Source organism: Solanum dulcamara, chromosome 10, assembly GCF_947179165.1.
Source record: "Solanum dulcamara chromosome 10, daSolDulc1.2, whole genome shotgun sequence".
Taxonomy (NCBI): domain Eukaryota; kingdom Viridiplantae; phylum Streptophyta; class Magnoliopsida; order Solanales; family Solanaceae; genus Solanum; species Solanum dulcamara.
The window spans coordinates 68,130,886-68,154,212 of record NC_077246.1 but is presented as its reverse complement, the minus strand read 5'-3'; the positions used below and the strand labels follow the sequence as shown (position 1 = coordinate 68,154,212).

Below are 23,327 nucleotides of genomic sequence, written 5' to 3'. Positions count from 1 at the left end.
TGAGAGAAGATAGATTTTATGTGGTAAATAGTGAATTTGTCATCTTTTTTGGGGTCCGAAATAAACAACAAATATTTTTAATTGCCAACTAATTTGAACCTAAACTGGTCATAGGGTCACAAATTCATTAGTTTTTAAGAATCAAATGTATTAATGTTGTTATAAAATAAACTAACTTAGCAATTTAAGAAGGAGAAAATAAGACAGAGAGAGAGAGACGAGAAGAAGATAAGAGAAACGTATATATCTGTATGTATATTTTCAATGCTAAAGCATGGCATTTTATAGCCAGCAATGAGAGAAAATAAACAAGTGGGCAAGCTTTCTACTTTAAGTGGGGCTCACGTACAAAAGAAACATCCACTAAATATATTATAATACTCCCCCTTGAATGTCCATATAAAAGAAAAATTCTAGTGAAAGAACAAGTATATATATAGTAATTTTCAATATCCATAGATGTTGTGTCTCGTTAAAAACCTTAATAGAAAAAACCCAGTAGAAAAAAACCTAGTAAAGCAAAAAGAGTACACACATCTGGTAATACGCCTTGAGTGCTGCCTCATTAAAAACATTACCAGGAAAATCCAGTGGGACAAAACCTTGGTTAAGGGAAAAAGAGTGCAACGCGTATTTTACTTCCCCTGATGAAAACTTCATTTGATATTTTGGAGACGACACATTTCAATCTTATATCTTAGCTTCTCTAAAGTTGATGTTGGTAATGCCTTTGTGAATAAATCTTCAAGATTATCACTCGAACAAACTTGTTCTACATCAATATCATCATTCTTTTGGAGATCAGGTGTGAAGAATAATTTTGGTGAAATATGTTTCGTTCTGTGTCTTTTTATGAAGTCTCCTTTCAATTGAGCTATGCACGCGGCATTGTCTTATTGTCTTCGAATATAACTATAGGTACTTTGACATTATTTTTCAGGACACATATTTCTTTGATGAACTGTATCACCGATCTCAATCACACACATTCTCTACTTGCTTCATCAATTGCTATTATTTCAGCATGATTTGAAGAAATAGCAACAATAGATTGCTTATCGCCATGATATAGCAGTTCCTCTATTTGTAAATAGATAGCCTGTTTGAAATCAATCTTTATGTGAGTATGATAAATAATCTGCATCTGCATAACCAATAGGTCTGCACAACCTTTGTTAGTATAAAACAAACTCATATCAATGGTACCCTTTAGGTATCGCAAAATATGTTTGATACCGTTTCAATATTTTCGCGTTGATGAACTATAACTTGCCAGCAAATTAATAGAAAATTTTATATCAGGTCTGGTTGCGTTACCAAGATACATAAGTGCACCAATAGCACTGAAATATGGTACTTCAGCACCAAGAAGTTCTTCATCCTCTTCTGGAGGTCGAAATGGATCTTTGTCAACTTCAAGTGATCGAAAAATCATTGGAATACTTAATGGATGTGGTTTGTCCATGTAAAATCGTTTTAAGATTTTCTTAGTGTAGGCAGATTGGTAGACAAAGACCCCGTCTGCTAAATGTTCAATTTGCAGACCCAGACAAAGTTTTGTCTTTCCAAGGTCTTTAATCTCAAATTTTTTCTTTAGATATTCAATAGCCTTTTGGACCTCTTAAGGGGTTCCAATGAGATTTATGTCATCAACATAAACGACGAATATAACAAACTCTTATTCTGTTTTCTTAATAAAAGCACACGGACAAATGACATCATTTATATAACCTTAATTTATCAAGTACTCACTAAGGCGATTATACCACATACTCTCTGATTGTTTCAGACCATATAATGATCTTTGCAATTTGATTGAGTACATCTCCCGAGACTTATTACATGCTTCAGGCAATTTTAATCTTTCTGGAATTTTAATGTAAATTTCATTATCAAGTGAACCATAAAGGTAAGCTGTAACTTCATCCATTAGATGTATTTCAAGATTTTTATGTATAGCTAAACTGATGAGATATCGAAAAGTTATTCCATCCATAATAGGTGAATATGTTCTTCATAGTTGACCCAGGATTTTTGAGAGAATCCATATGCAACAAGGTGTGCCTTGTATCTTACAATTTCATTTCTCTCATTTCGTTTTGGCACAAAAACCCATTTATAGCCAACTGGTTTTACACCTTCGGGGGTTTGGACTATATGTCAAAAAATCTCACGTTTAGCAAGTGAGTCTAATTCTGATTGAATTGTCTTTTGCCATTGTGGCCAATCATATCTACGTCGACATTCTTCGACGGATTTAGGCTTAAGACTTTCACTATCTTGCATGAGGTTAAGTGCAACATTATATGCAAAAACATCATCAATCATGATTTTTCAATCGATCTACATTTATCTCATCACCGGTAGAACTTATTGAAAGTTCTTCATTTACTTGAGTCTCGAATTCACTGATTTCTTCAGGAATATCAAGATTACTCAAATCTTGACCTTCTTCAAGAGGTTCTTTTGTAGTATCATTTTTGTTATTCCTCACGCTTCTCTTTCTAAGATTTTTATCCTTTGAACCCAATGTTCTACCACGCTTCTGGCGTGTTTGGGATTCAGAAACGATGATACTAGTAGATGGTTCTTTTGGGACATCAATCCAGACATGCATATTCACTGCAAAGATATGTAACTTAGTTATCCGTTGCAAATCAGTAAATGTATCTGGCATTTGATTTGCTATTTTCTGTAAGTGAATGATCTTCTGGACCTCCTGCTCACATGTGCGGGTATGTGGATCAAAATGAGATAATAATGAAACTTTCCACGCAATTTTTTTTTCGGAATCCTTTTTCTCTCTCCCTAATTGTGGAAAAGTTATTTTATTAAACCGACAATCTGCAAATCGATCAGTAAATAAGTCTTTTGTCAATGGTTCAAGGTAGCGAATTGTGGAGGGTGAATTAAACCCAACATATATGTCCAACCCTCATTGAGAGCTCATCTTTGTACGTTGTGGTGGTGCTACATGCACGTATACCGCACAACCAAAAATTCGTAGATGGGCTATATTTGGCTTATGACCAAATACTAATTGTGATGGAGAGTATTTATTATAATTTATCGATTTGAGACGTACAAATGCTGCTGCATGTAGATTAGCATGGCCCCAAACAGTAATTGTCAATTTTGTTTTCATTAGTAGGGGTCATGCCATCAATTGTAGACGCTTAATAAATGACTCTACAAGGTCATTTTGAGTATGAACATAAACAACAAGATGTTCAATTTTTATCCTAATTGATAAGCAATAATCATCAAAAGCTTGGAATGTAAATTCTCGAGCGTTATCAAGACAAATAGATTTAATTGGATAATCTGAAAATTACGCCCTTAAGCTTATTATTTGTGCTAACAACTTCGCAAATGCCAGGTTGCGAGATGATAACAGGCACAAATGAGACCATCTTGATGATGCATCTATTATGAACATAAAATATAAAAGATGCACAGGAACGATCCCTAAAGCAAAGAATCATAATGAGCTGGAGATGAGCGCTAGCCAATGGTTAAGTCTTGTTGCTTCAATGGCTCGATATCTGAACAATCCACTAGGTGGATGAATAGGTCCACATAAATCTCCATGTATAAGCTCTAAAAAGTTAGGAGATTCAATGCCAATCTTCAGGGCTGATGTTCTGGCAATTAATTTGCCCTAATAACAAGCAGCACATGAAAATTCATCATTCATAAGAATTTTCATGTTCTTTAACGGATGTCCAGTTGAATTTTCAAGAATTCATCTCATCATTATTGATCCAGGGTGACCTATTCGATCATGTCATAGCACAAATGTATTTAGATTGGTAAACTTCTGGTTTATGATTAAATGTGCTTCAATTGCACTAATTTTTGCATAATATAGGCCAGACGACAAAGTTGATAATTTTTCCAAAATATATTTCTGACCTGAGACACTCTTGGTTATACCGAGGTATTAAATATTCAATATTCATTTAGTTTCTCAATATGACATCCATTTTTGCGGATATCTTTAAAACTTAACAAGTTTCTTGAGAATTTAGAAGAGAATAGTGTATCTTCTATAACAATTTTTGTCCCCTTGGGCAGAAATATAGTAGCTCTTTTGGAGCTTTCAATAATTTTTGAACTATCAAAAATTATAGTAACATTTGTTTTTATTCTAAGCAAGTTGGAAAATATTTCTCGTCTTTAAAAATGGCATGCGTTGTTCCACTATCAATTACACAAATATCCTCGTGATTAATCACTGATCCAAACAAAATTTGAGGCATATCCATAATTTTCTTCAAAAATAAAATAAAATAAATATTATAATTAAAACATAAATTATTACACAAAGTTTATTTATTTACATGGATTAGAAGAATACAAACATGTTTCGTACAGACAAATAAAAGAAAAATTGTTTAAATATTATCAAGCTTATCAATATTCATATTTTCTTCTGGAAAATTCAAGAAATCAGCTACATCCAGATGCATAGACTCAACATTATCTTCAGAGATAAAAAATTTCTCTAGATTATTTTCTGCCCTCTTCAAGGATGCCTGATATAGCTGAACAAGACGTTTTGATGACTGGAAGGTCTGTGACCAGTGCCCCATACCTCCACATCTATGGCATATACTTTCTAAATTTTTCTTTGGTATAGCTTCTGGCTTTTCACTCTTCCTTTTATATTGCTAATCATTTTTCGGTGCCAACCGAACATTATGATTATGATTTTTTCTTCGACCACGAGCATGACCTCTTTCTCGTTGTTATAGTTTACTTGATTCACTTCAAGGAGTGACAAAGAACCAACGGGCCAACTATCATGATTTTTCATTAACAGTTCGTTGTGACGTTCATCAATAAGAAGGTGAGAAAGTAATTCAGAATATTTTTTAAACCCCATTTCGCGATATTGCTGCTGTAAGAGCATATTCGCAGGTGGAAATGTGGAATATCTTTTTCACGTTTGTCTTGCTCAATGATTTCTTCTCCGCATAAATTTAACTGAGCTATAATTCTAAACAAGGCAAAATTATATTCAGTTATATTTTAAAAATCCATTAACAAGGCAGAATTATATTCAGTTATATTTTTAAAATCCATTAATCTCAGATTAAGCCAATCATGACGTGCATGTGGAAGGATGATCAACTTTAGGTGGTCATATCTCTCTTTTAGATTCTTCCATAGTTTAAGGGGTCTTTTAATGTGAGGTATTGTAAATCTAACCCCTCGTAAAGATGGTGGGGGAGAAATATCATGGCTTTGGCACGGTCTTGACTAAATGCCGTATTGTCATTTTTGATGATGTCTGTCAGACCCATCGATTCTAGGTGTATTTCAGCATCTAGTGCTTATGATGAGTAGCCTTTTCTAGAAATATCAAGAGCAACATATTAGACATTTTTAAAAAAAATTCTTATCCTTTTGTTACCTTCATGAAATAGCTCAAAGTGATGGAAGCTCGTGCTGATAACGTGTTATAAAATAAACTAATTTAGCAATTTAAGAAGTAGAAAATAAGAGAAAGAGAGAGGAGAAGAAAATGAGAGAAACGTATGTATCTGTGTGTATATTTTCAATGCCAAAGCCAGCAATGAGAGAGAGAAAAAACAAGTGAGCAAGTTGTCCACTTACAAATGGGACATCCACTAAAAATATTATAATAAATGTTTATTTATACTCAATATTTTTATTTTACTTATTATATATAAACATCAAGTAAAAAAAATCCGATAAAGTGGTATCGTGTGATACCTTTTAAGATAAAAACATATTTGTCCTAATTTTTCCTTCATTGATTTGATCAGTTTGATTGATATCGAGATTTAAAATGGAAATAAGAATATTTAGTAGTTTAAACTATAAGATATGAGATTATCAGAGTGATTCAGATTGATATTATGACTACTCAAAGGAATAGTATAATTTGAAATACAAACGTTAAACCAATTCAGGTTAGATATACATCTGCTTCCTTACCTCCTTGCATATTATTTTAACGTTATGTAAATTAGAAAATTGAAAGATTAAAGTTAGAATACTTCTCTTTCTTTTTTTTGATATTTCAATTACTAAGAATATATGAAATTAAAATTAGGTTTTGTAAGTGAAATAATTTTTTAAAAATTTTGGTATATATTATTAAAGTCATAAAAGGATAATTTAAGAGAATAAGGGAAATTTTTGTTTTTACCTTTACATATCATTTATCTCTAGGTTTTTTCTTTGATTGGACCATTTCATCTAGTTGCAAGTAAACTTCCAAAATAGGAAAGTGGATAATCATTCCATTATGTACAACAACAATTCAACCAATTAATAAAGAAATCACATGCCTTTGTCAAGTAGTAGGGTTGATGGATTAAGTCCTAAACACTTTTTTCTATAGAAAAATAAAATAAAATATATATTTAATGTATTAGAAATAACTTTAAAATAAGGTGAATGATAAATTATACTTCCTTCCATTCATATTATATGATCTTTCTAAACTTTATATTTAGTTCAAACTAAATAATATTTTACATAATTAAAAAGGTATTAATCTTTACTTTTATTTAAATAAGTGAGCTTTTACCTAATAAAGAAATCATATTAAATAAGTTTTATTTAATTAAAGGTAACATAATAAAAACATCTCTTACTTTTAGAAGCAAGTGAAATTCTTTAGAGGTGTACTCAAGTTTTAAAAAATCATATAATATAAATCAGGAGAGTAATTAAATTAAGGTTCTATATAGTGATGCGTAAAAAATATATTCATAAAATTATTATTACGAATAAGTATCTATAATTAATGTTATTTTGTACCCTGTTGAATTATACTCATTGTGTAAAGAAAAATTTATAAGATATTGATATATATATTATTAAAAAAATTGTTAAAGTGTCACAACCATAAACAATTGTGTCAAATTTTGATCAATTTATACCAACTTTTTTATCACCTCTTTTTTTTATGCAATTCATTCAAATTATGAACTGGTTTTGTTAGAAAAATTGGGTCATTATCATGGTCATCCAATGCATGTTATGACATGTAACAACAATTTACTTCCTAATAAATGTGATGATCCTTCAACATATCTGCTTAGGATCAAGGCCATTAAATTTATGAGTTCCATCTATATTTTGTATTCACTCAATTTTCAGAAATTAATTTCTCATCAAAATTTGAAGTGTGACACAAGATTTAGATTCAAATCAAAATAAATATTCTATAAATAATTTTTCTCTTAAAGCACACACAAAGGACCACATCTCTTTGTGAGATTGCTTTCTATTCTGTAAAACAATTTACAATTATTTAAATTATGAGAAAACAAACCATAATTAAAGAGGGAAAAAAAAGTGAATCATTTAATTAAATACTTCAACTTGGTAAAGGGAATATTTCTTTTAGCTCAGCTTTTGCTCTTTCAAGCTAAGCATTGTTCTATGGAAAAATATAATACTCTATGCAAATAAATAAATAAAACACTAGAGAAAATTATTAATTATAACTCAATTTATTCTAATAATTTATGATGATAACATGGATTTAAATTACTATCCAAGAAATTAATTCCATTTAAGGTGAAGATTTGTGTCAATCAAACTGCCAAAAAAATTCAAAAATCAAATTTCTTCTTTTCATTTCTTATTTATGGTATGTAAAATTTCACAGCTGTATAAAAAATTGTGTAAATTAAATGCAAAACCTAAAATGTGTACTTTAACCAAAAATTTATTTTGGGTCAATCTTGGGTAATTTTATATAAGAAAATATGTACACTTAAACGATTTTGTATTCATGAAAAATAAAAACATAAATTACTTTACGAGTAATTTTCATAATTTGAGTGACTATTCAAAAAATTAACTCCATAAATTTTGCTTCACCTAATAAATTGGTGTCAATCAAATTGCTAAAAATCTTCAAAAAAAAATCAAATTTCTTCTTTTAATTTCTTATTTATGGTATGTCAAATTTCACAGCTGTAGCAAAAATTGTTTAAATTAAATGCAAGAGTTAATGGAATTTTTCTATACCAAAAATTAAAAATGGAGGAATAATGGAGTGATAAAGTACTAATTTACAATCCCAAGTAGATAGGGATTAGTTATATAAATCATTGCTAAATTCATGAAAGTTTTCTACATTTTCAGCTGTAATCTTAAATTAATATTCAATAATAATTAGATTTATAGTCAAATATTTATAAATAATTATTATATTCTTAATATATATAAAGTCTAGACAAAAACTAAAAGTTCTTGTGAACTCACGTGACATATTGTGAATATTCATTCGACTTCAAAAAATACTGAACTTAAAATGAACATACTAACATAACTAAAATTTAATCTCAAAATATATCGCCTATATAGATCATATTCTTCCATGATATCATATTTTGTATGAATTTCAAGAGATCTAGGTTACAACGACTTCCTTCAATAATAATTTTAGGTTTACATCGTTATCTTTTATCTTCTTCAATTATTATAATCTCACTCTGGCACATTGACAAAGTTAAAATTTTGACTTCATAAATTCTGAATTTTTATAAAGAACAACTTATTACGTTCAGAATAAATTACTATGCATATTTAGTAAACCTTTTTTTTTCTTTTAACACAAACACAAGATCTAAGTCGAAACTATAAAATTTTGTCGAACCCGTAAACAAAATTGTAGCTCCACCCCCATTTATAAATTAACACAAGAAGTGAAATGGATTCCAAGAGATTATAGGTTTAAACGACGAGTTACTTCAATATGATTTTAGGTTTCTATCGTTTTCTTATAAGACCTTCAATTATTATTATCTCATTTTTATTGGCACAGAGACAAAACTAGATTTTTAACTCTATAGATTCTAAATTTTACAAAAGATAACTATAACGTTCTAAATAAATTACTATACATGTTAAGTAAACTTTTTAACACAAATACAAAATCTAAATTAAAACTACAAAATTATATCGAATCCGTAAATAAAACTGTAGCTCCATAACCGATTAACGAAAGAGGTGAAATTGTGGACTAGAAAAATCAAAAAGACCTTAGTGGAATGTTCCCCAAAGGGTGGGAAAGAATTTTAAACCTATGTAGTGCGCTCCAACGTTCCAATGTGCTGTAGGATACTCGTGACAGTGAGCCATAACCAAACGGTCAAAATTTCCAAATTATTTTTTACATACATGTGAACTCTCTTAAATTGAGAAAACAAAACAAAAACAAAATCTATGTTTGATGCTCGATATTTATATTAAAATTCGACTAAATATAAATTTGCGCCGAAAAATCTCATATTTTATGTGGTAAAATACTAACTGAATAAGTCAAAAAGACTCAAACCCGAAATATTTTAATTAAGGATAAAAAAATATTTATCAGTTCAGTCCACGACAACTCTGGTTGATTAAAAAAAAAAAACACAAACTTTTTACCTTTAAATTACAGTTGCTACTTTTAAGGTTTTTTTTTTCTTTCTATAAATAAGTGAAACAATTGTTCAGACCAAATCATTCTTTTTCTACCTCAGATTTTTCCCAATATCTTTTTTCCATCATTGTACCTTGTTGTCTAAGTGACGAATAAACAAGAAGAAAACCCATCTTTCTTCATTTTCAAATCTTTTATCATAAAATATATACCCTTTTGTTTCTTCCAAGTCGAGATTTTTTTTCAGACACTTACCAAACAGATCAAACCCCACTTCCCAAAATGCATTTTCTGATGTTGGTTTTCAAGATTTTGTTCATTTTATCATTCTTTCACTTATTATCACTAGGCCAAGACCCACAAGCGGCAGCAGCAGCAGCACCAGACCAAATTTGTGCTGAAACTGATAGGCTTGCTCTTCTTGGATTCAAAGATATGATTTTTAAGGACACTACTGATTTTCTGTCTTCATGGACAGGTAAAGATTGTTGTGGAGGAGGTTGGGAAGGTGTAGAATGTGATCCATCAACAGGGAGGGTGAATAGATTGGTGTTACAAACACCTTCTGAGAGGGACATTAGTGTTTACATGAAGGGGACTTTGTCATCAACTCTTGGTGATTTGCATTTCTTGGAGACCTTGATTATAAGTGGAATGAAACATATTGCTGGTGTAATACCGGAAAGTTTTTCGAAACTTTCAAGATTGAAGCAATTAATCTTGGATGGTAATTCTCTACAGGGGGATATACCTTCTGGTTTATCTCACTTGGAATTACTTCAGACACTTTCACTTAGTGGGAATCATTTGACTGGACAGGTACCTTCTATAATAGGAAATTTCAAGAATCTGCAGCTGCTGAGTTTAGCAGGGAATATGCTAAAAGGGTCTATACCAATTAGTTTCAAGAATCTTGTTGAATTGCAGTCTATGGATCTGAGCCACAATTTACTATCTGGGGTTGTTCCAGATTTTCTTGGACAGCTTCAGAATTTGACATACATTGACCTTTCTAGTAACCAATTGTCTGGGGGGGTTCCAGTTTCCTTGTGTAATCTGCTAAAGCTTTCGTTTTTATCGATGGATCATAATCGAATGACAGGGAGAATTCCTAACCAAATTGGGAAGTTAAAGGCACTAACTTCTTTGTCATTGAGTTTTAACAAGTTGACAGGCCAAATCCCTGAGTCTATTGCAGGACTAACAAATCTTTGGAACCTTAGTTTGTCTAGAAATGACCTTTTAGATCCTTTGCCTATTGCTTTCTCTAAAGGTCTTCCTTCTCTTTTATCAATAGATTTGTCTTACAACCATTTCAATCTTGGAATAGTACCTGAATGGATTAGAACCAGAGAGCTTTCTGATGTCAACTTAGCAGGCTGTAAGCTTCGTGGGACACTTCCGAATTTCACTAGGCCTGATTCCTTGAACTCCATAGACCTGTCGGATAACGCCTTCACAGGTGGGATATCAAGTTTCTTTGCAAGAATGTCGAGCTTGCAAAAGGCGAAGATATCAAACAACAGGTTGAAATCTGATGTTGCTGGGATCAAATTGCCTGAGGGGATTTCATTTCTTGATCTCCATTCAAATCAGCTTTTCGGGTCTCTTTCGAGGATGTTAAGCAATAAGACAAGCAAATTCTTGGAAGCAATTGATGTATCAAACAACCAACTTTCTGGGAACATCCCAGAGTTCATCAGTGGCTTAAACCTCTATGTGCTCAATATAGGAAGCAACAAGATTGCAGGTCAAATCCCAACTTCAATCTCAAATCTTAATAAGCTTGAGAGGTTGGATATATCAAGAAACCAGATTACTGGTACAATTCCAATAAGTCTAGGATCACTAGTGAAGTTGCAATGGTTAGACTTATCGATCAACAGACTTTCGGGGATAATACCAGATAGTTTGTTGGGGATTGAAGCATTGAGACATGCAAACTTCAGAGCCAACAGATTATGTGGAGAAATCCCACAAGGCAGACCATACAACATCTTCCCTGCAGCTGCCTATGCCCACAATCTTTGCTTGTGTGGTAAGCCTTTACCATCTTGTAAGGTAAAGAAACAAGACAAGTTGGGCCAGTAACTGCTGACTCCATTCATAGGAATTTATGTTTGTTAACAAACAAACAGTTATTTAATAATTTTTTTGGAATTCTAGTACTACTTGTACAACTCTATCATATCAGCTCACATTGTTAGTCAGTGTTACTTCACATAAATTCAATGTGAAATGAATAAATTCATTTGAACGATTCTCATCGCATTATCAATCACAAACTCAAATTCATGTATCAATTGGCTAACACAAATCACCAACTATTCAAAAGAGAACTTGCATCATTAAATAGCTATAATAAGAAATTCATTCCAAAAAGATTTGTAAGCAAGAACTAAACCATAAATTTCCATATATTACTACTTCAAGTAGAAACTAAGTTGACAATTGATCAAAAATTTACATAAGCCCTCAAAACTAGTCAATTCAAGAATCTTGAAGAAAGTTACACCAGTTCAAAAACCAACAGCTCTATTCCTCATCTACTTCTATCTCTTCCTTCACCTCCTCATCTACTACTACCTCTTCCTTCACTTCCTTCTCAAGCTCCTCATCTTCATCCTGAAATCAATAATTTAGATGTTAGAATCAAAAAAGTGAATGTAACAGTTGATAACTTAAGATTAGTATAAAAACAAGAGCCCACATTGGCATTATCAGCATCAGTGTTGGACTTCAACGCCTTTTCATATGCTGCTTTGAGCTCTGCAGCCTTGTCCTGATATGGCTTTTTCTCCTGTGAAACCATTTGGAATCACAATAGTAAGAATCCACATTTTGAACACCACAACAAAGACATGCCAAACCATAGACTCATGCCACTCACCTCATCAGTCATGGACTTCCATTTCTCACCACCCTCCTTAGCAACCTAGAGGTATCAAAGTATAAACTGATTAGTAATCATCTAAAGGAAATTAAACAGAAGGACATCAAGAAGAGTTACATTTATCATTACCGTGGAGACACTCTTGCAATCAGGATTTGCAGCCTTAAATGTCTGTCTAAAATCATCCCTGCAAGATTTTTACATGTCAACACATTGACATAATCCTACCACATGACTAAAGATTTCTATCATATCCATACATGAACAAACAAGAAATGAATGCAAAAGTGTACACAGACAAGGAGTGAGAGATTACATGAACACAAAGAAAGCAGTAGGAGGACGTTTTGGAGCATTTGGATTCTTGGGTTTCTTTTCCCTTTTAGCCTTTGGCTCTGTTGATTTCTCCTTGCTCCTGTGCAATGTTGATTAACATATTAGAAATACAGACAACAAACAAACATAAAACGACAATAACAAAAGCTCTAGAATTACTTTGCTGCTGGTTTCTTCACTTCAGTTTGATTTTCCACAACTTGAGCCTCTACACAAACAAATAGCCCATTAACAAAATGTTCATGGCCCAAAATTCACCAATAAGATTGATTACAAGCGAAAAGAGCTAACAAAGGCAAAAGTACAGTACCCAAGTTCATCTTGATTTTTGCATCAAGGCTACAATTGTGGAAGCTAATCAATGCTATGGGTACATCTTTGCTGCATTCTTCACTGCAATAATGAAAGAGAAAACTCAATATGCATCACAAATAGTCAACAGGAAAGAGATATGTATTCTTCAGTCAAAACTTATAAGCATGACCATAGAACCACAAATATACACAGCACAAAACCAGGTTCTTTCACCAAACTTTGTAAAATTGAAAAAGTATTGTTATGGATTACAAAATAGCAACCTATTTTACCCTAAAACTGTGTATCTACACCCGTTCCAATAATTTGTTTTATTTTGGTTTCACACCCAATGTACAATGCTGGAGCCCCAACTAAATTCGACTCACACACTAACGGGGGTAACACTCCCAACAAAATGTTCTTCATATTCAAAACTCAAACCCAAAATCTCTAGTTAAGGACAAAACAATTCCACCACTACAACACAATTCATGTTGGTACCTAATCAAACATTTGAATACACTCACATTGTGGACCAAAGCTATTCATCACCCCCAAAAGAAGAAAACAGCAACCCTGTTCATGAATCTGCCAATGTACCCTTCAATGATTTACAGACATCCACTATCTTCATTTAACTTTTTCACCAGTAAATTGCATATCTTACTCTAATTATCAGACAAACAACAACAACAACATACATAGTGAAATCCCACAATGTACAAGAAAAATAATAACAATGTAAAGTCTATTTATCAGACGAAAAGGGGGAAAAAGAAGAAACCCAATTCATGAATTTGCAGATGTAACCTTCAATGATTCAAACGCACCCACCAACTTCAATAACTTTTCTCCCCAAAAATCACATATCTAACTCTATTTATTCCAACATTTACAGACTTAACATAATAAACACAACTCCATTTATCACCCGATAAACAGAAAAATGCAAACACACCCACCACTAATTTTACCCGTAAATTGTGTATCTCAACCTATTACAACATCAACTCTATTAATAGCCCCCAAAAAAAGGAAGAAAACCATTACTCAGATCCTGAAATCTTCAAAATGTTAACTTTCAATTATTCAAACACACCCACAACCTTCAATTAACTTTTTTCTACCAGAAAACTCCATACCTATGAATATAACAAAATTCACCTACAAACCCATATCATAAATAGCAAGAAAAAAAAATCAATTCATACCAACGAGCAAAAGCACTGCCATCCTTAGCACGTTTAAGACTAGCAGCAGCAGCAGTAGATTCAACTTCTACCCTCTTCCTCACTCTAGTAGGTCCACCACCATTCGAAGACTTATTCGATGCTCCACCACCAGCCATACTATTATTTATTTCAAAATCTTGATTACAAAATGCTTCAGAAATCTAAAACAGAGAGTAAATTATATGGTGTAAAATGTTTGTGGGGATTTTGGAGGGTTTAAAGAAGAAATGAAGGAGGGAATATTGGGGAAAATTTGGTTTTTCAGTTTTTTTGAACTTTTAGCGCCATTTTTTGAATTTTTATGAGATTTTGGCGGTGATTTTAAAAATAACTTGGATTGATGACGTGTATTGAATGTCTACCGTTGGATTAGTAAGTCTTTACTCTTTTTAACGGTCCATGATTGCTTACTGTGTATATCCCAATAAAGAAGATTTTTTTCTCTTGTATCAGTTCTTTAAAAGCTTATTTATCACCCCAGCTATTTTAATTAAAGATAAAGTTTGAAAAAATAAATTAAAGTTTTTAAAACTTTGTTATATAAAAAAATCATAATATTTGTGTAATTATAATAACTTGTCATTAATGGTTAATTGAGATAAATAAATTAAATTGTGTTTAAAATTTTAAAATAGGTCATATTTTTGTAACAATTTCTTTTTTAAAAAATAGAATCACATAAGCTGAAATGGAAATAGCATATAAATAACATTTTAGAAACTTTTTATTTATTTTGGTTTCCACACAATTTTTTATTTAGTTTGGTTTCCCACCCAATGCTTGTATTGGAGCCTTGAGTAAATCTAAATTGTGCACTACAAAATTCATTCTAGTTAAGAATGAAATAGTTTCATCACGACACCACACTCCGAACTGTATATAGGTTATGGATAAATTACGTTAAACAATCTTCATATCTATTACCCTAGAAATACTTAATATATTTCTATTATAAAAAATCCAACACATTATTGTTCGTATTGGTCTTCTGATTACCACTACACCAGTACCGAATTAAAAAGAGAATGTCCCATATGAAATTATTATATTACATCTCATAAAGTTTTTCACTGCGTGGAATACACCTAAAGTATTACGTGCGCCTCTTCAAAAGAAGTTTGATAGCTAAATAGTCTGTCAACCCGTTATTTGTAACTCGTTCTCACAAGCTAGTCCTTCACCACTAACCCCATATAATATATATACCTAACTTTGGCAACCCATTAATACCCAACTTAAATTTGTTAGGGTTAACTTTTTGTTAGTTATGTAGCATAGTATCCAAGACACTTTCTGTAGGTGAGAAAACATTAATGTTTAAATAGAGTTTAATTGTAATGACTATATAAGTAATAAGATAGAACCACATGCCTGTTTTCTTGAAATTTGCATGCACAAATTTAATGATTGTTCAAAGTAAACTAAATTAAAAAAAATCCACTTCAAAAACACATCTCAAAATACCATAGATTCGCTCAAATTAAACAAAAACCCAAAGGCATAATAGCAGTTGATCAAAATGCAGGCACTCAAGTACGAGCAGCAGCAGGAGGAGCCCCTCCAGCTGGGCGTGGAGCTTGACCAGCCTTGGGGAGATCGTCCTGAAACAGAAACACTACATGTAAGCATCCGAACGACATAAATAGAATTCACAAAAGATTGAAGGAACTTGTTTCTCAATAACTTGAAAAACTTTTTAACATATTCAAGTAGTTGATATAGGTATTGAACATTTCATAGCATGTAAATTGTTTTGCAGAATATATGTGAGCAACGAAGACGAGATTCAAATCAATAAAACCTTTTGAATAGCCTGTGTTGTAATAGACTCCCACACCTAAAATTTGATCCAAATAGAAAATTTTGCATGAAAAGATTGAAAAGTATAATTCAGTACCCTTGGGCGTCTGAAACGCTGTGGAGGCTCACGGACCCTCCTATCAGTACGAGAGCGGACCCTAACAACCTTGGAGTGAATGGCACATGAGACACAATATTGCATCTTCAAGTACAGCTTAGGAAGAGTGTACACTGCAAATATAACATATTTATGTCAGTACTACTTGTAAATAAATAATGTTAATTGCACTAAGAATCTCACATTCGAAAGCACAAGCTTCCTGAACATCCCTCACTGCTGCTTGTTCAACAATGTTCCTCACAAGGAACCTCTTGATTGCTTTGTCCTGAAACAAAATTCACAAGAGACATAACATTCTATATTTCCAATATTATTGCAAAACTTGGCATGTAAAAATAATACTGAATTAGGAAATATACACACATACATACATATATACACATACAAACACACTATATAATATAGGTATATATATATTTATCCACAACATAGGAGGATCAATAACTTTTCAACACTTGGTGAGTTTAACTAGAAACATAATTGTTGCAATTGGAGGGAAGCTCTACATCTAAGAGATAAGTCCAATATGAAGATGAATGATAAACAAGTAAAGTTAACCCATCACCGTGTGGGTAAGCAAATGTTGAACTGATAAAGTCTAGCAACTACACTGGAACTTAGCTCCAACGACACGTTCCTATATTACAAATCATTCTAAAAAACAAGACTATACCTAATTGCCTGATTAATAAACAATTAAAAAGCGCAAACATTGTATCAACAAGAGGACTGAAGCTCTACATCTAAGAGCTAAGTCCAAAATGAAGATGAATCAAAAAGAGTAAAGTTATCCCATCCCTGTGTAGGTAAGCAAATGTTGAACTGATAAAGTACTTAGCATATGTTGAACTGGTAAAGAATAGCAACTACACTGAAACTTAGCTCCGACAACACATTCCTATAGTACATATCATTCTAAAAAAACAAGACTTTAACTAATTGCCTGATTAATAAACAATTAAAAAGCACAAACATTGTATCAACGAAAGACTAAAACACAAAATCAAGGAACTACCATACAGCATCAATCAGCAAGTTTCTACCACTCTGCGGCCACAATTAACAACTCAATCCAACAAATTAAACATCTCACAAACTAAAAACACTGACAAATGGTCAATGAACACCAGAACCTATAACAAGTAAACCCCACTCAACAAATAAACAATCATGTGACACATATTTATCCGAATAACTTTAGGCATCAGCTAGATTAAAGGCCAAATATTGCCTAACTCTTCATTGCCAGAACTAACAATATTTTGAATTCATTAATTCATCAAAAAAAATGCTAAAACCCAAAGATAACATAATGATAACATATAATTTACAACTAGGTCAAAATCCAGAATAGTTAAGATCAGCTACGTGAAATAACCACTCCGACTCAGCATTCAAATACAAATTAGTCGTATTTACTATCTAAAAGGAGGAAAAACAAGATACCTTAGGGCAGCACTTGCCGCAGTTGGAGCAACGGATGAATTTGACATGGCCACGTCCATGTTTGTTACGACCTCCATTTCTTCTCTTGAAAGTCTGCAAAATTTACACATATACAAACGAAAATCAGAGAAACTATAGATTTTCTAAGCATAAATGTAATATTTGACGAACAAATTCGAATCGTTATTCACCATTTTCGGTGGATGAGTTGTTGCTGCCGCCTCTGAGCAGTGAGCGGAATGGTAACTCTAATGGCTGCAAATCTGCTTTATGAGAGACTAGGGTTTATTCTTATTGTGTAAAAGACCGAAATATAGGGCTTTTTCGAGAAGCCTGATTAGAGCTATGATGGGCCTTCTTTCAAAAGCCCAAATATGGGCCTATCAATTCTCGTTTTTCTAGATCGTATAAACATAGTAGAAAAAACTACGGGATCTAGCAAATCTTAATACATATTTAAATTAAATAGCTATAGTTTACTTTTTTAAAATTATATGGATACATTTATAATATAAATAGAAAAACTAATTAATATTCCATAATAATTTTTTATTTTAATATTATATATTGAGAATTAAATATTAAAAAAAAATATGATGCTACTTACATGCCTAATAATTAATGCTGACTTTTACACGCCTAAAATTATACTTATTCCCTATGTTTTTTCCAGAGAAACTAAGTTGGATATACTCACTTTTCACTACAGAATAGAGAAGCCCGATTTTAGGTTGATTTTTCCCCAAATCAACAGGATTTTCTTGCACAAATTTAGGAGTAATTTTAGTGATTTATGTTCATCAGGTATCTTCTAATTATGTAGAGATATTCTAATTCCGATTTTTGCTAATTTTTTTGAAGTTTATCATTGTATACATATTCGTGTTACTTCTAGTTTCATAGGATTTTGGGTTTTTTTATTCAACCACTGTTGTAGCCATAAAAATGGTGGAAATCAACTCTTTTAAGAGGGTTACAAGAGGTATACATTTATTTGATGATTTGTTGAATGAAATCTCATCATTTAATTTGGGTATTACTCAAATTCAAGTCCAATTTTCAGGCTCTATTGCTGCATTTGAGAATGAAATAAGATCAAAGAATGCTAATGATCCTATACCATTGAATCTCATGGATGAAACTGAATCGACACAATCCACAAAGAGGAAAGAAGATTCAATTCCCTTAGACATGCAAAATAGCCTCGAAAAAAAAAAGTTAACAATGTTGATTCGGGTAGCAGTGAAAAAATTGGTGGCGAGCAGCAAAAAGCGGAGGATAAAAATACCGAAGTTTTTCTAACAAACTTGATTTGTTTATACTTTTGGATACTTTAATTTTTTATTTTTTTGAGAAATTTTTAGAGTGATATATATATATATATATATATACACACACACACTTTTGAATACAATTTTAGTGTTATCATTTGTGACATGCTCATGGTTTGCCAATTTGTGTCATGTGTGAGTATGGGTTGTCAATTTGAGGATCATTTGTTTGTATAACTAAAATTTTGAGTATCCTTGAATACAGTAGATACATTATTTTTTTTGAAAGGTGGAATGTATTTGAAAGAAGTCATACTTGTGTTCATTTGAATAAAAAGGTAGACATGTTAATGTAGTCATGTTAAAGTATAAGTTTGTATCGTTGAATACAATAGTGAGCCTCATTCATATGATAAATGTAAAAGTAACAATCCGATATACGTATACATATACTTTAACATGCTTCTTAATTATTTGTTATACTAAAACTTTAACACGCTTGATACTCTAATACTTTTGCATGATTTATATTTTGATTCTTGGGATTGTTGGAAGTATAACATCATCAACTACGACACTTGGGTGGACCACCATTCTTCTCTCCGAATTAAGGCTCGGCAATAGCTCAATGATCAACTCAAATTGTGACTGTAGTTGTATGTGAACTTTTCCAGTATTTCTTTCACCTACCAAAGCAACGGCCACAGTTTATGAGGATGGTTTCTGTTCAGCAATACACTTTTTAGTATATTAGTATACAAAACAAACTGTTGGTAAAATTATAAGATTACAAATTATAATTGAAAAAAATAAAATGAAAAAAATAAAATCTTCAGGCTGAGGCGCGGATATCTCGCAGCCCATGAATATTTCGTACATATAGCCTCGGCACAATTCACCGCGTATTAATAGCATTTAGGGGTCGCACAAGCGGAATTAAGACTTTTTCTCATTTTTCATGTGTTGGCATTTGAATATTTTAGTGACATGACTTTCAGTCAATTTTTTCTGAAACCTTTATGGGACACTCTATAAGTAACCCGAGTAGCAGTACGTGTAGCCTCACCATGATCCACATTATATTCATAGCATTTAGGATCCGCACAAGCAGAATTAGGCGACTTTCTTATTTTTCGTGTGTGTTAGCCAATGAATATTTTGGTGATATGACTTTTTGTCACGACCCAACTCCGTAGGCCGTGACTGATGCCCTATTTGGTCACCCATACGTACCCTTATCCCCACTGAGTATGTTAGCAAAACAAACAAATTAGGAAATCAAAAGAGAGCGCTAGAGAGCGCACGAAAATAGATGTAGCACACGAAGGTCGTTAAGGCCATCACTAAACACAGGCCCAAAACACATATACAAAACCGACAACACAAGTCTACAGACCTCTACAGAACGGTAGCATAATCATATGACGGGATAGGGCCTCCGCTGTACCCCTAGACATATAAATATATACATATCAAATGACCAACATCAAAAGTTAGGCTCCGAAATAGTGGAGCGCTCCCAACATCGCTGAGTGGAAACCCTAAGCCAGCGGACTTCCAAAATGAACATATGTAGCTGCGGGCATGAAACGCAGCCCCCCAGAGAATGGGGGGTCAGTACGATATATGTACTGAGTATATAAAGCATGGACTGTAACTAGTAAAGCCATTATCAAAACAGAAGGTGCAAAAATGAGCAAACTATCCAGAATACCAAAATGCTTTTCATAACCACAGATAATGTATGCAGAGAAACATATGCCATATCCGGCCTCATTATGGGACTCGGTGAACAAATACAAAATCTGGTCGTCGCCCCATCACTAGCGCCACAACACATCATAACTCCAGAGTAGGGAATATCTCCGTAACAGATCATATCATATCAGATGATCATATCAGATCATATCATATAATAAGTGTACATGGCACATCATAACTCCACAAATCAAACCCATGTACAGGCCGTACCTGCCCTCTCACGTCGGGGCACGACGAACAATGCAGAAAAGTATGCACGATAACAAAACCTGGCCCGGGCTTGGTGAAAGAAGCATTGAGGCATCCACGAGTGGAGTAGTGAGAAACCAAATACAATTTAAATCATATTTGAGACTCGATGGAATAATCAAAATAAACTATCACTCAAAATCCAGACAAGGGTCATATCAAGTACCTTTTGAAAGTTACTATGGGTTACATCAAAATAGAACTTTTAGGAATCATATACACATATCAAGGCATAACAAAATATCTTTTGGAAGTCGAGAAGTTGGCTATTCTAGCGACTTTACGAATAGGAACTTCTTTAAAATCATATGAAAGTTATGTACTTGTTTCTTAAAATCCATGCCGAAAAGGAATATTAGCTTTATATACTTATGTCAAAGAAATGCTAAAAGAAAGTATAAGCCTTACATATGTATGTCAAAACATGCTAAAAGAAAGAATACCTTTACATACTTATACCAAAACATGCCAAAAGAAGGAATAACTTTACATACCTCTTACGGATTAATATTTACCGTGTTCGCCTCGTCGTCCTCTGAACCTATTCAACATGAAAGTAGTATGAATATCAAACCATTTTACTTTCCATCACCCTAGGTTACATCTTAGTATTAATAGAATCTATTTCCTTAGTCGTTTCCCCGACTAGTTCTGTTATTCGCTAAGGCGTCGATGAAAATTAGGCACCACCTCCCCTATAATGTGCCCTATCCAAATTTCCAATTAGGTCCCTAAGACCTACAGCCAACCAACAACAACAACCTGCAGCAATTCACACCAACAATATACAACATAAACTCCAAACGACTTATTCAAAAATACGGTAGCACAATAGGGCGTCTAGCCTTTATTTTATAACGCCTTTCATTATACGCAACGAGGGGTCGTGTGGATTCAACCAGCAGCACCCTAACCCACATTAGAACATATTTAGGACCTGCAACAACACATCACACCCCTACAGCAGCACCTCACACGAACAACACCATCCTTCGACGACAATTTAACTATAGCGATTCCAATTTAGTTTATTTTGGACGTCAAGCATATTTATCATATTCTCACATTTCCAGCCACTTACACAACATAAAATACCCTCTATAAAAACACCATAAACTCCAATTTAAAAGAAAAGGCCTTACCTTACGTTAAACTTGTCAAACTCGCCAAAACTATCAAAACGCGAAATCTGGACAGCCCACTGTCTTATATTGTCGCTTAGTTTCGGAGGGGTAATTGAGGGAAACAGGATTTGTGGCCTCAATGAAATTATAGAAATGTCTATCAAGGTCGCAAACAATTTTGAATTACCCCTACAACAATTTTGTACGAAAATATATGCCCAAAATACTCAGAGCTGTCCGTGTAGGATTTTCAAAACAGAATCTGGGCAGCAGCTCCCCCAAGCTTCACCACCATTTTTCGAGTAGAGAAAAGAAAAACTGGATTGTAGAGTCTAAATGAAAGTTGTAGGCCTATGAAATAACTTTCTAAAACATCTTGAATTACTCAAAACTAAGCCTTACACAAGGAGTTATACTCGTATTACCAACTTAGTGTTTCTCCAAACCATGGCTGCCTTTGCTTTCTTCTTCTCCACGTTTTTCTCTCTATGTTTTGGGATGATTTTGGATAACTAATGACTTAAGAGTCATTAGCATACATATATATGGTTCCTTAGGGAGTGTCACATGTCAGCCCTTAAGGGTGACATGTATCAAGCCCTTATTGGGCCACGAATCCATACCTAGCCTCCAAGGTTGTCATGTGGCAATATGGGACCCACCTCAAGTAGGTGTGTCACCTACTTGGTCCAAGTAGGTTCATCACCTACTTAGTCAAAGTAGGTGCATCACCTGCTTGCTTCCCAGTAGGTGCTATGTCTCCTTCCGCCTCTCCCGTGGGTTCGTAATCTCGTCTTACTTTAGAAGCCCATGTAATCCTTGCTACGTAAGCTCAACATGTACTCCAGTGGCTTAGTTATGTAAGTCGTCTAAGTTGGTAGCTTACGTAAGTAAATCGAGTTCTACGACTTGTTATTTTGGCCTCCATTTCATTTCAAATCCTTATAGACCTATTTCCAACCTTCACTCTTAAGGGGCGTCACGTCCTTCTTTCCTTAGAGTTATTTAATCATGTTATATATAATCTGGGTCATGGGACATCTTTCAAGAAGTTTAAGAAGACGTTCCGAAGTGTAAAGGTACGGGATATAATACTTTCGATCAATTTTTCTCGATATCTTTATGGAACCCTCCATAAGTATCTCGAGTAACAATTCACGTAGCCTCGACAGGATTCACGATGAATTCATAGTATTTAGGGGTCACACAAGCTTTTAAGATAAAAAAGATGTAGATATACACTTATTATATATTATTATACACATATTACATAAAGATTATGTTTGGAATGAAGAAAAAAATCATGTCAAGGAATTTCTATGTAATATAGAAAAAAAATATGAATTTTCATAGATATAATATTATATAGTATTATATAT

The 23,327-nt window shown here is 33.0% G+C and overlaps 3 protein-coding genes across 3 annotated transcripts; 1 reads left to right on the top strand and 2 right to left on the bottom strand.

The window, feature by feature from the left end:
* Positions 1 to 9,521: 9,521 nt before the first annotated feature.
* On the top strand, positions 9,522 to 11,684 carry LOC129871131 (LRR receptor-like serine/threonine-protein kinase FLS2). Its single transcript, XM_055946012.1, has one exon. The coding sequence runs from the start codon at positions 9,701 to 9,703 to the stop codon at positions 11,507 to 11,509; it is 1,809 nt and encodes a 602-aa protein (XP_055801987.1). The 5' UTR covers positions 9,522 to 9,700; the 3' UTR covers positions 11,510 to 11,684.
* Positions 11,685 to 11,817: 133 nt separating this feature from the next.
* LOC129871132 (high mobility group B protein 7-like) lies at positions 11,818 to 14,374 on the bottom strand. The gene is made up of 8 exons (XM_055946013.1): positions 14,156 to 14,374; positions 12,958 to 13,040; positions 12,807 to 12,855; positions 12,628 to 12,726; positions 12,441 to 12,498; positions 12,309 to 12,353; positions 12,129 to 12,218; positions 11,818 to 12,043 (listed from the first exon to the last, which is right to left on the bottom strand). The coding sequence occupies exons 1-8, from the start codon at positions 14,290 to 14,292 to the stop codon at positions 11,954 to 11,956; spliced, it is 651 nt and encodes a 216-aa protein (XP_055801988.1). The 5' UTR covers positions 14,293 to 14,374; the 3' UTR covers positions 11,818 to 11,953.
* Positions 14,375 to 15,486: 1,112 nt separating this feature from the next.
* LOC129871521 (40S ribosomal protein S26-3-like) lies at positions 15,487 to 17,845 on the bottom strand. The gene is made up of 5 exons (XM_055946451.1): positions 17,735 to 17,845; positions 17,544 to 17,636; positions 16,278 to 16,362; positions 16,074 to 16,207; positions 15,487 to 15,777 (listed from the first exon to the last, which is right to left on the bottom strand). Exons 1-5 carry the CDS (start codon positions 17,735 to 17,737, stop codon positions 15,706 to 15,708), a joined length of 387 nt encoding a protein of 128 aa, XP_055802426.1. The 5' UTR covers positions 17,738 to 17,845; the 3' UTR covers positions 15,487 to 15,705.
* Positions 17,846 to 23,327: the final 5,482 nt, after the last annotated feature.

Bases quoted from the DNA above. Each gene is read 5' to 3' on its own strand.
- LOC129871131 (XM_055946012.1), top strand. From the start codon at position 9,701: ATGCATTTTCTGATGTTGGTTTTCAAGATTTTGTTCATTTTATCATTC.
- LOC129871132 (XM_055946013.1), bottom strand. From the start codon at position 14,292: ATGGCTGGTGGTGGAGCATCGAATAAGTCTTCGAATGGTGGTGGACCT. The intron at 12,856-12,957 runs GTACTGTACTTT...TTGTTTGTGTAG, and splicing joins AAAAATCAAGATGAACTTGG to AGGCTCAAGTTGTGGAAAAT. The intron at 12,499-12,627 runs GTAATCTCTCAC...AAAATCTTGCAG, and splicing joins ACTGCTTTCTTTGTGTTCAT to GGATGATTTTAGACAGACAT.
- LOC129871521 (XM_055946451.1), bottom strand. The intron at 16,363-17,543 runs GTATCTTGTTTT...ATTTTGTTTCAG, and splicing joins GCGGCAAGTGCTGCCCTAAG to GACAAAGCAATCAAGAGGTT. The intron at 16,208-16,277 runs GTGAGATTCTTA...TTATATTTGCAG, and splicing joins GGAAGCTTGTGCTTTCGAAT to TGTACACTCTTCCTAAGCTG.